The 12,083-nt window shown below is 46.6% G+C and overlaps 1 protein-coding gene across 1 annotated transcript in view; it reads right to left on the reverse strand.

The window, feature by feature from the left end:
• Positions 1-12,083, reverse strand: part of LOC121866175 (BAI1-associated protein 3-like) — a 276,581-nt gene that overhangs the window by 39,907 nt on the left and 224,591 nt on the right. The window contains 4 exon segments of the mRNA XM_042365779.1: positions 9,560-9,589; positions 9,591-9,633; positions 9,636-9,685; positions 10,513-10,637. Coding sequence (XP_042221713.1) covers positions 9,560-9,589; positions 9,591-9,633; positions 9,636-9,685; positions 10,513-10,637 — 248 coding nt within the window.

A 12,083-nucleotide genomic window follows, 5' to 3' on the forward strand; every position in this document is an offset into this window, starting at 1 on the left:
TTTCCCTCACTGACGTCACTGCATTCATTTGTTTTCCCCAATGACGTCACCGCATTCATTTGTTTTCCCTCAATGACGACGTTCCCGCTCATTTGTTTTCACTTAATGTCAACAAACAAGTCTGGCTTTCGGTTATCGCTTCCTCTTTATCCACACTTTCCATCCCTCCCTTCCTTCATTTATTTTTTTTACCACGTTGAGTCAGTCATTTCCTCCCCTCTTACATAGTAATTTCATCAATTTCTCTTTCCCTCTCTCCAAGTTATCATCTCCTAATACTCACATCCTCCTTTTCTCTCTACCTCTCTTCCCTATAGGTTCAATTTATTCCTTTATTCTCTTATACTGTTACTCCATTATATTCTATCACAAGATAAAGAGACATCTAGTTTAATATTGTTTGTATATAATTATTTGTAGCTTATTTACTTCTTTATCATTAATTTGTAATTTTTTTATACTCATATTTCTCTTTATTTGTCTTCCTAAATCACGCCATTACAACACTCCCTTCGGCGTTTTTCATCGTTTTCTTCCATGACGTCATCACAACACTCCGCTTGGCGCTCTTCCTTTGTCTCCCATAATGTAAACAGAGATGCACTCACTCGGTCATTCACACCTCTCCCATAATGTAAACAGAGATGCACTCACTCGGTCATTCACACCTCTCCCATAATGTAAACAGAGATGCACTCACTCGGTCATTCACACCTCTCCCATAATGTAAACAGAGATGCACTCACTCGGTCATTCACACCTCTCCCATAATGTAAACAGAGATGCACTCACTCGGTCATTCACACCTCTCCCATAATGTAAACAGAGATGCACTCACTCGGTCATTCACACCTCTCCCATAATGTAAACAGAGATGCACTCACTCGGTCATTCACACCCTCTGAACCTTTAAGGCCAGGACAATTATATGGATAAATAGATATAACAGAGGTTAGATATGTGCCTCATTCAGTCTTGGGTCTGTATCAGTAGACTTAATTTCCTGGTTCTGATAAGCCTTCGAGAAAGAACAAATGCTGATTAACGTTATTTCGTGTTTAAATTCATTTTAAGTTATCGATACAACGAATTCCGTCAAATAAATCAGGGTTAAGTTCTGTCAATAAATTAGTTTTGATAAATGGCGTTGTCGTGAATTTATATTTTTGGCGCGAAAGTTTGGTTTTGTAAATGAATGACGTTGTTATTAAAAAAAATGGCGCGAAAGTACTGTATGGTTTTATGAATGAAGCTGTTTTTGTTTACGTTTCTTAGCGGGGTACCTATAGTTCCATGAATGACGATTTTGTTTACATGTTTAGGGCGCACTCAGCCATGATGAGTGTGTGTGTGTGTGTGTGTGTGTGTGTGTGTGTGTGTGTGTGTGTGTGTGTGTGTGTGTGTGTGTGTGTGTGTGTGTGTGTGTGTGTGTGTGTTGAACCAAAGATGAACCTCACATGGTGGCTACCCATTTTCCTATGCAAAATTTAACTTCTCGCTTCTGCTCTTCCAATTTCTCCTATTTCTTTTTCTCATTCGTCTCTCTCGTTTATTTTACCGAAACACTCAATTTAACCCAATGGATTTTCTTTTCTGTGTAAACTTAATCTAGTACATCTTTTACACATCTATTTGTTTCTCCATTGTTCACTTTCATCTGTTTAACTTTCTCTATTTTTCATTCCTTCTCCTAGTTCACCTCTCTCTCTTTCTCTCTCTCTCTCTCTTTAATCCAGGTTTGAAAGTACTATCCAAACAAACCCCTGCTTTATCTTATTACCTCCCTCTTCCATTCTTCTTCTAATTCTTCTTCTTCTTCTTCTTCTTCTTGCCACTCTTTTTCTTTTCCTCTTACGTCTCTCCTATTCACCTCTCTTTTCTTCTCTCTCATATTTCTTTCTGTTCTTGTTTTTCTCTTCCATTCACCTCTTTCTTACTCTCTCCCCAACTTCTCACCTCTTCTTTTTACTCTTTCTCCCATTTACTCTTCTTTCTATATCTTCTTCTCTTCTTATATCTTTCCGTTTATCCTCCCTTTCACTCTCTCTCTTTCTCTCTCCTTCTTATCTCTCCCTCCCATTCACCCCCCCAACTCCTTCTCTCTCTCATCTTGCTTGCACACTCGCTTTAATCCAATGGACTTTCCTTTCAAGCGTGTATTCATCGGACCACCCGCTTCCTAGCATTCAGGGTCTCTCAATGGTCACTTCCTAGAAATACACACACACACACACGCGGAGAGAGAGAGAGAGAAGAGAGAGAGAGAGAGAGAGAGAGAGAGAGAGAGAGAGAGAGCTATAGTAGTCTTAAACTAAATTCGCTTTCTGATCAAATCCTCAACCAACGCACTCGTTCATCAACACACCCTACACTAACACACTCGTTCATCAAACACACTCCTACACTACACAGTCGTTCATCAACACACTCCCCACACTAACACACTCTGTTCATCAACATACTCCTACACTAACACACTCGTTCATCAACACACTCCTACACTAACACACTCGTTCATCAACACACTCCTACACTCACACACTCGTTCACCAACACACTCCTACACTAACACAGTCGTTCATCAACACCTTACACTAACACACTCGTTCATCAACACACTCCCACACTAACACACTCGTTCATCACACACTCTACACTAACACACCTTCATCAACACACACACTAACACACACCTGTTCACACACACACCCTACACTAACACACTCTGTTCATCAACACACTCCTACACTAACACACTCGTTCATCAACACACTCCTACACTAACACACTCGTTTCACCAACACACTCCTACACTAACACACTCTGTTCACCAACACACTCCTACACTAACACACTCGTTCATCAAACACTCTCACACTCTAACACACTACCAACAACACTTACACTAACACACCTCCTACCAACAATACTTACACTAACACACTTCTTTACTACCACTCTCAAATACTCAAAACACTTCATCAACACCTTACACTAACACACTGTTCAAAACACACTCCCATAACACACTCGTTCATCAACACCTCCTACACTAACACACTCGTTCATCAACACACTCCCACACTAATCACACTATCCTACCAACATAATTTAACTAACACTAACTCTTGATCACCAACACACTCCTACACTAACACATCTCGTTCACCAAACACACTCTACATCAACACTGTTCACCAACACACTCCTACACTAACACACCTTCACCAACACACTTCCTCAGATCTTCAGTTTGTTTTGTACCGAGACAAGAGGTAACATGCATAAGTACACTTCTAGTAACGATAATGATGATAATGATAATAATGATGATGGTGATAATAATGACGATGATAACGATGATGATAATAATGATGATAACGATGACAATGACGATGATGACAATGATGATAACGATGATGATGATAACGGTGATGATAACAATGATGATAACGGATGACAATGACGATGACGATGATGACAATGATGATGATGATGATGACGATGACTATGATTACAATGATGATAACGATGATGATAAAAATGATGATGATGATAACGATGATGATAATGATGATAATATGAGCAAGAATGAACCATAACCTTACTGTATTGTCATCGAGGTAAATTACCGTCAACACAGAACCTTAATGATGAGTCACACTAACGTGGCTTCTCCCTTTGTGTGTACTTGTTGATATGTACGTATGTGTAGGCGTGTGGATGTGTTGGTGTATGTGTGTGTGTGTGTGTACTTATGTGGGCGTATGAGTGTGTACGTGTATGTAGGCGTGTGGATGTATTGGTGTATGTAGACATGTGGGCGAGGAATGGCGTGTTGGTGTATGTGGCATGTGGGTGTGTCTGGAATGTTTAGTCGTGTGGATATATAGTATGTGTAATCATGGGCTGTGTGTGTGTGTGTGTGTGTGTGTGTGTGTGTGTGTGTGTGTGTGTGTGTGTGTGTGTGTGTGTGTGTGTGTGTGTGTGTGGAGTGTGTGTGTGTGTGTGTGTGTGTGTGTGTGTGTGTGTGTGTGTGTGTGTGTGTGTGTGTGTGTGTGTGTGTGTGTGTGTGTGTGTGTGTGTGTGTGTGTGTGTGTGTGTGAGGTGTGTGTGTGTGTGTGTGTGTGTGTGTGTGTGTGTGTGTGTGTGTGTGTGTGTGTGTGTGTGTGTGTGTGTGTGTGTGTGTGTGTGTTGTGTGTGTGAGTGTGTGTGTGTGTGTGTGTGTGTGTGTGTGTGTGTGTGTGTGTGTGTGTGTGTGTGTGTGTGTGTGTGTGTGTGTGGTATTTAAACTGTAGTGACCACAGTACCAGAAACAAAGTTATTTATACATACTGTAATATACACAGAGAAAACAAATAATCCCTATCGGGCAGATACACACCATCATGCCACCAGTGCCAACACCATCATGCCACCAGTGCCAACACCATCATGCCAACAGTGCCAACACCGTCATGCCAATAGCCAACACCATCATGCCAACAGTGCCACACCATCATGCCACCAGTGCCAACACCATCATGCCACCAGCAACACCATCATGCCAACAGTGCCAACACCATAGCCAACAGTGCCAACACCGTCATGCCAATAGTGCCAACACCATCATGCCAACAGTGCCAACACCATCATGCCACCAGTGCCAACACCATCATGCCACCAGTGCCAACACCATCATGCCAACAGTGCCAACACCATCATGCCGCCTGTACCAACACCATCATGGTAATGTGAGTGTGGGTAGAGACATGTCTGAATGGACGATTGAAACAAGAAAATATATTATGTCTTAGAGGAAAAAAGTCATTGGTTGTTCTGAGGTAGTGTGTGTCACTGACCAGCCGTGGGGTGTGTGTCACTGACCAGCCGGGTGTGTGTGTGTCATGACCAGCCGTGGGTGTGTGTGTACAATGACCAGCCGTGGGTGTGTGTGTGTCAATGACCAGCCGTGGGTGGGTCAATGACCAGCCGTGGGTGTGTGTGTGTCAATGACCAGCCGTGGGTGTGTGTCACTGACCAGCCGTGGGGTGTGTGTGTCACTGACCAGCCGTGGGTGTGTGTCACTGACCAGCCGTGGGGTGTGTGTGTCACTGACCAGCCGGGTGTGTCACTGACCAGCCGTGGGTGTGTGTCACTGACCAGCCGTGGTGTCGACCAGCCGTGGGTGTGTGTGTGTCAATGACCAGCCGTGGTGTGTGTGTGTCAATGACCAGCCGTGGGTGTGTGTGTGTCAATGACCAGCCGGGTGGTGTGTGTCAATGACCAGCTGTGGGTGTGTGTCACTGACCAGCTGGTGTGTGTGGCACTGACCAGCCGGTGTGTGTCACGACCAGCGTGTGTGTGTGTCACTGACCAGCCGTGGGTGTGTGTCACTGACCAGCCGTGGGTGTGTGTCACTGACCAGCCGGGTGTGTGTGTGTCAATGACCAGCTGTGTGTCACTGACCAGCCGTGGGTGTGTGTCAATGACCAGCCGTGTGTGTGTGTCACTGACCAGCCTGTGGTCAATGACCAGCCGTGGGTGTGTGTGTCACTGACCAGCCGGGTGTGTGTGTGTCACTGACCAGCCGGGTGTGTGTGTCACTGACCAGCCGGGTGTGTGTGTGTCACTGACCAGCCGTGGGTGTGTGTGTGTCACTGACCAGCCGTGGGTGTGTGTGCTCGACCAGCCGTGTGTGTGTGTCACTGACCAGCCGTGGGTGTGTGTGTCACTGACCAGCCGTGGGTGTGTGTGTCACTGACCAGCCGTGGGTGTGTGTGTGTCACTGACCAGCCGTGGGGTGTGTCACGACCAGCCGTGGGTGTGTGTGTGTCAATGACCCGTGGGTGTGTGTGTGTCACTGACCAGCCGTGGGTGTGTGTGTCACTGACCAGCCGTGGGTGTGTGTGTCACTGACCGGGGTGTGTGTGTGTCACTGACCAGCCGTGGGTGTGTGTGTCACTGACCAGCCGTGGTGTGTGTGTGTCACTGACCAGCCGTGGGTGTGTGTGTCACTGACCAGCCGTGGGTGTGTGTGTGTCACTGACCAGCCGTGGGTGTGTGTGTCACGACCAGCCGTGGGTGTGTGTGTGTCACTGACCAGCCGTGGGTGTGTCCACGACCAGCCGTGGGTGTGTGTGTCACTGACCAGCCGTGGGGTGTGTGTGTCACTGACCAGCCGTGGGTGTGTGTCACCTGACCAGCCGTGGGTGTGTGTGTGTCACTGACCAGCCGGGTGTGTGTGTCAATGACCAGCCGTGGGTGTGTGTCACTGACCAGGGTGTGTGTGTGTCAATGACGTGTCAATGACCAGCCGTGGTGTGTCACTGACCAGCCGTGTGTGTGTGTGTGTGTCACTGACCAGCCGTGGGTGTGTGTGTGTCAATGATCAGCCGTGGGTGTGTACTGACCAGCCGTGGTGTGTGTGTGTGTCAATGATCAGCCGTGGTGTGTGGTCAATGACCAGCCGTGGTGTGTGTCACCGACCAGCCGGGTGTGTGTGTGTACACGACCAGCTGTGGGTTCAATGACCAGCCGTGGGTGTGTGTCAATGACCAGCCGTGGTGTGTGTGTCACGACCAGCCGTGGGTGTGTGTCACTGACCAGCCGGTGTGTGTGTCAATGACTGGGTGTGTGTCACTGACCAGCCGTGTGGTGTGTCAATGACCAGCCGTGGGTGTGTGTGTGTCAATGATCAGCCGTGGGTGTGTGTCACTGACCAGCCGTGGGTGTGTCACTGACCAGCCGTGGGTGTGTGTGTGTCAATGATCAGCCGTGGGTGTGTGTCACTGGGTGTGTGTGTCACGACCAGCCGTAGGTGTGTGTGTGTCAATGACCAGCCGGGTGTGTGTGTCAATGATCAGCCGGGGTGTGTCACTGACCAGCCGTGGGGTGTGTGTGTGTCAATGACCAGCCGTGGGTGTGTGTCACTGACCAGCCGTGTGTGTGTGTGTGTGTCACTGACCAGCCGTGGGTGTGTGTGTCACTGACCAGCCGTGGGTGTGTGTGTCAATGACCAGCCGTGGGTGTGTGTGTGGTCACTGACCAGCCGTGGGTGTGTGTCACTGACCAGCCGTGGTGTGTGTGTGTGTGTCACTGACCAGCCGTGTGTGTGTGTGTCACTGACCAGCCGTGGGTGTGTGTGTCACTGACCAGCGTGGTGTGTGTGTGTCACTGACCAGCCGTGGTGTGTGTGTCAATGACCAGCCGGGTGTGTGTGTGCCCAGCCGTGGGTGTGTGTGTCACTGACCAGCTGGGTGTGTGTGTGTCAATGACCAGCCGTGGTGTGTGTCACTGACCAGCCGGGTGTGGTGTGTGTCAATGACCAGCCGTGGGGTGTGTGTCACTGACCAGCCGTGGGTGTGTGTGTCACTGACCAGCCGGGTGTGTGGTCACTGACCAGCCGGGTGTGTGTGTGTGTCAATGACCAGCCGTGGGTGTGTGTGTGTCACGACCAGCCGTGGGTGTGTGTGTCAATGACCAGCCGTGGGTGTGTGTGTGTCACTGACCAGCCGGGTGTGTGTGTCAATGACCAGCCGTGGGTGGGTCACTGACCAGCCGTGGTGTGTGTGTGTCACTGACCAGCCGGGGTGTGTGTCAATGACCAGCCGTGGGGTGTGTGTGTCAATGACCAGCCGGGGTGTGTGTGTCACTGACCAGCCGGGTGTGTGTGTGTGTCACTGACCAGCCGTGGTGTATGTGTCACAGATCAGCCGTGGGGTGTGTGTGTGTGTGTAAATGACCAGCCGTGGGTGTGGCCTGACCAGCCGTGGGTGTTGTGTGTGTGTCACTGACCAGCCGTGGGTGTGTGTCACTGACCAGCCGTGGGTGTGTGTCACTGACCAGCCGGGTGTGTGTGTCACTGACCAGCCGGGGTGTGTGCGTCACCTGACCAGCCGTGGGGTGTGTGTGTGTGTCACTGGCCAGGCTGCAGGTGTGTCACCTGACCAGCCGTAGGTGTGTGTCACTGACCAGCCGTGGGTGTGTCACTGACCAGCCGTGGGTGCGTGTCACTGACCAGCCGTGGGTGTGTCACTGACCAGCCGTGGGTGTGTGTCACCTGACCCCGTGGTGTCACTGACCAGCCGTGGTGGGTGTGTGTCACTGACCAGCCGTGGGTGCGTCACTGACCAGCCGTGGGTGTGTGTCACTGACCAGCGGGTGCGTGTGTCACTGACCAGCCGTGGGTGTGTGTGTCACTGACCAGCCGGGGTGTGTCACCCAGCCGTGGGGTGTGTCACTGACAGCCGTAGGTGTGTCACTGACCAGCCGTGGGTGTGTCACTGACCAGCCGGTGTGTGTCACTGACCAGCCTGGGTGGGTTGTGTCACTGACCAGCCGGGTGTGTGCGTCACTGACCGCCGTGGGTGGTCAGTGACCAGCCGGTGTGTGTGTGTGTCACTGACCAGCCGTGGTGTATGTGTCACTGACCAGCCGTGGGTGTGTGTCACTGACCAGCAGTGGGTGTGTCACTGACCAGCCGTGGGTGTGTGTCACTGACCAGCCGTGGGTGTGTGTCACTGACCAGCCGTGGGTGTGTGTCACTGACCAGCCGGGTGTGCACTGACCAGCAGTGGGTGCAACATCTTATTATTTATGTTTTATTTGTATGTACTTGGAGTCAATTGTTTCATTAAAAAGTGAAAAGTGCAAGGTGCTTCATTATACTATAATTATATATATATATATATATATATATATATATATATATATATATATATATATATATATATATATATATATATATATATATATATATATATATATATATATATATATATATATATATATAGTGCTCACATGCGTATCTATAAAAATAGCTTCTTTACTCGATGATGGTGACGTCACTCTGGCTAAGTTAAACAAAAAGTGTTAAAATATCATTAGTATTGGTGGGTCCAGGTCTACCGTTTTCTATAGCGAGCGACTCCCAGCCCGGCTGATGAGGAGCTCAGCTAAACTAGCTTAATTGGGGGAGGGGGGAAGCATGTCTAAAATTTCTCTAGTAGACATGCGTGTCCACTACATACGTGTCCAAACTCTCTGCTTAGTCGATGTCTTACTGACAGAGATGTCCAGACACGTCTACGAGTCAGCATGTCTAAAAATGCCTTTCAGGGACTTAGTTGTTTGTGGTGGTATGTCCCAAGACGCGTGTTCAAGTTGGTTTGTCACAGGACACGTGGACTTTAGGTTATGACTATATTATTATATACACTGGAGAGTCTTATTAGGACACCTGTGGGTAGGAGGAGAGACAGGTGCGAGAGGGAAGGGGGGTGAGGAGGAGGGAAGGTGGGGGGTACAGGTGTGAGGAAGAGGGGTAGGGACAGAGCATAAGGGTGATGAGAGGCGTGAGGAGGCAGTGCTTAAGGAAGAGGAGGATAAAGGAGGGGTAAGGGTGAAGGACATAAGGAGAAAAGGGGAAGGATAAGGTGAAGGAGGGAGAGCGGCAAGAGGGGAGGGGTAAGAGGGAGAAGGGCAGGAGGGAGGCAGGATGGGAAGGGAGGAGCGGGGAAAGGAAGTAGGGAAGAGTGGCATGAGGGGAGGGGGGTGCCCGTCCATGGCTAGGCCTCACCTCAAGGTAGCCTGGGCGTACCACTCGGGCTCCTTTCTTGAGCGCCGTGACCACCTCGCCTCGCACCTCCTTAGGAAAGGACACACCTTCCAGTACGACCTGCTGTCTCCCAGCACTGCCAGACACCTGCGGCACATCAGGCAAAGGTTAAACAGATAGTGTGTGCCAGACGCTCATAACATACAATTTATATATATATATATATATATATATATATATATATATATATATATATATATATATATATATATATATATATATATATATATATATATATATATATATATATATATATATATATATATATATATATATATATATATATATATATATATATACAGCTCCAGGACGAGCAATCATCATCGCCAGGCATCTGTAAGAGACCCAGACGAAGGTTAAGATATATTCAATGTACGTCAGACGCTCATATGTACTGGGCCAGCACGAATAATCAGCATCGCCAGGCACCTGTGGGAGACCACACGAAGGTGAAGAGACAGATATTCAGCGTACGCCAGGCAGGTTAATATATAGCCAGAGGGGTTAATGTTACCAGGTATTAATATAGCCGGTAAGTTAATATACCCAGGCGGGCTCTAAACTAAAACACAAACAAGAGTTAATCATTAAACTTTACTTCATCCTCCTGAACAAACACATATAGGTTTTTTTATTTTCGTCAATAGAGTGAAATATAATTCTTGAAGTTAATAAAACATTCACAAGGACCTACTGAATCATACATCTCACACAAATGTCTTTTACCTCCCTGAGGACGACGACCCTGTGCTCAAAACGTTAGGTTATCGTATGAGGAAGTTATCATACTCAAAGGGTTTAGTTATCTTACTGAGAAAATAAGTTATCATATTCAGAGGGTTGAGTCATTGCATTCAAGGTGTTAGGAAGAGGGCGTGTAGGGGGGCGTGTAGAGGCGTGGGTGGCTATCTTACTTAAGAAGAGCTTCGAGGCGGATGGCGTGCGTCTTGGAGGGTGTGGGGAAGACCTCTCTGTGGCGCCTCACCTCCGCCAGGCTGTGATCCAGGAACCCAGTGTAGGATTCTCCCAGCATCTCTTCCTGTAGGGTCAAAACACAGGTCACTATGGGTTGAGAGAGAGAGAGAGAGAGAGAGAGAGAGAGAGAGAGAGAGAGAGAGAGAGAGAGAGAGAGAGAGAGAGAGAGAGAGAGAGAAATGTGGGAAAAGTGATATGACTGATTTAGTAGAGACAGAAATAACTAGACAAAAGAAAGGAGATACAAAAATTAAAACAAAACGAGATTATAGGTAAAGAAAAGGGCATAACAGGGTTTAAAGAAGGACAACAGCAATACATAAAAGAAAGAAAACCAGAAAAAAAATACGAGAACAAGATAAGACAAAAAACAGGACAAACAAAGCATAAAATAGCTAAAAACAAGGCACAGAAGGCATGGAATAAAGAAGAACAAGAGACAAATGGTAAAAAGAAGAAGAGTGATAAGAGAGGGTAAGAATAAACATCACCAGACAATAATTGAAAATAATGTTTGGTGACGTCATCAGGGGAGCATAACTCCTAGTAATCAAGGCAGAAAAAACACTAATTGCCAACCTTTATTTACGTAACTCCAACATGAAGCAATATAGAGCAGAACAAACCACTAGATAATAAAATATAACAAATTACGATAACATAAATTGAAATAAAAATAGAAAACAATAAAATAAATCGAAGAAAACAAATTTAGTTATGTTCAATAAAACTCCTACAATAAATTATAAATAATACAACACATACAATATACAACAATACGATTAAATATACTATAATTCAATACAACATTATTCAATAGATTACAATACACTAAAATAGAATTCAATGAAACAATAGCAGAATACAAATAATACAGTATAAGAAAATACCTTATCCTGCCTTATACCCCCTTTAATTTAACATCAAATCCGTTATTCTTCCTTAAAATCCCCATAAGGTAGATACAAAATAACTTTTCTTACCTCAACACCGTACTTAAGTTTATAATCCAACACCCTTCTTTAAAATAACCAGCATAGTGCATTTAGATTCTGATTTGACCACCAAAATCTCGTGTAAAGTGTACCGAGCCTTCTAATTGGTCTTCATGTTGACCAATGATTTCTTATGTTTAATCGGTGATAGGAGAACTCACCTCTTAACTGGTGATACGATAACTTGCCTCTTAACTGGTGATAGGAGAACTCTCCTCTTAACTGGTGATACGATAACTTGCCTCTTAACTGGTGATAGGAGAACCCACCTCTTAACTGGTGATACGAGAACTCTCCTCTTAACTGGTGATAGGAGAACCCACCTCTTAACTGGTGATACGAGAACTCTCCTCTTAACTGGTAATAGGAGAACTTATCTAACTGGTTCCATTAAACTGCAACACACACACACACACACACACACACACACATATATTCATACCCATAATGGTATCGAAAGTCTACTGAGACTAGGGCCAATTGCAAGAACGGTTATGAGTGTACGACGTCATTTA

The sequence above is a fragment of the Homarus americanus genome, unplaced genomic scaffold (assembly GCF_018991925.1).
Source record: "Homarus americanus isolate GMGI-L3 unplaced genomic scaffold, GMGI_Hamer_2.0 scaffold41267, whole genome shotgun sequence".
NCBI lineage: Eukaryota > Metazoa > Arthropoda > Malacostraca > Decapoda > Nephropidae > Homarus > Homarus americanus.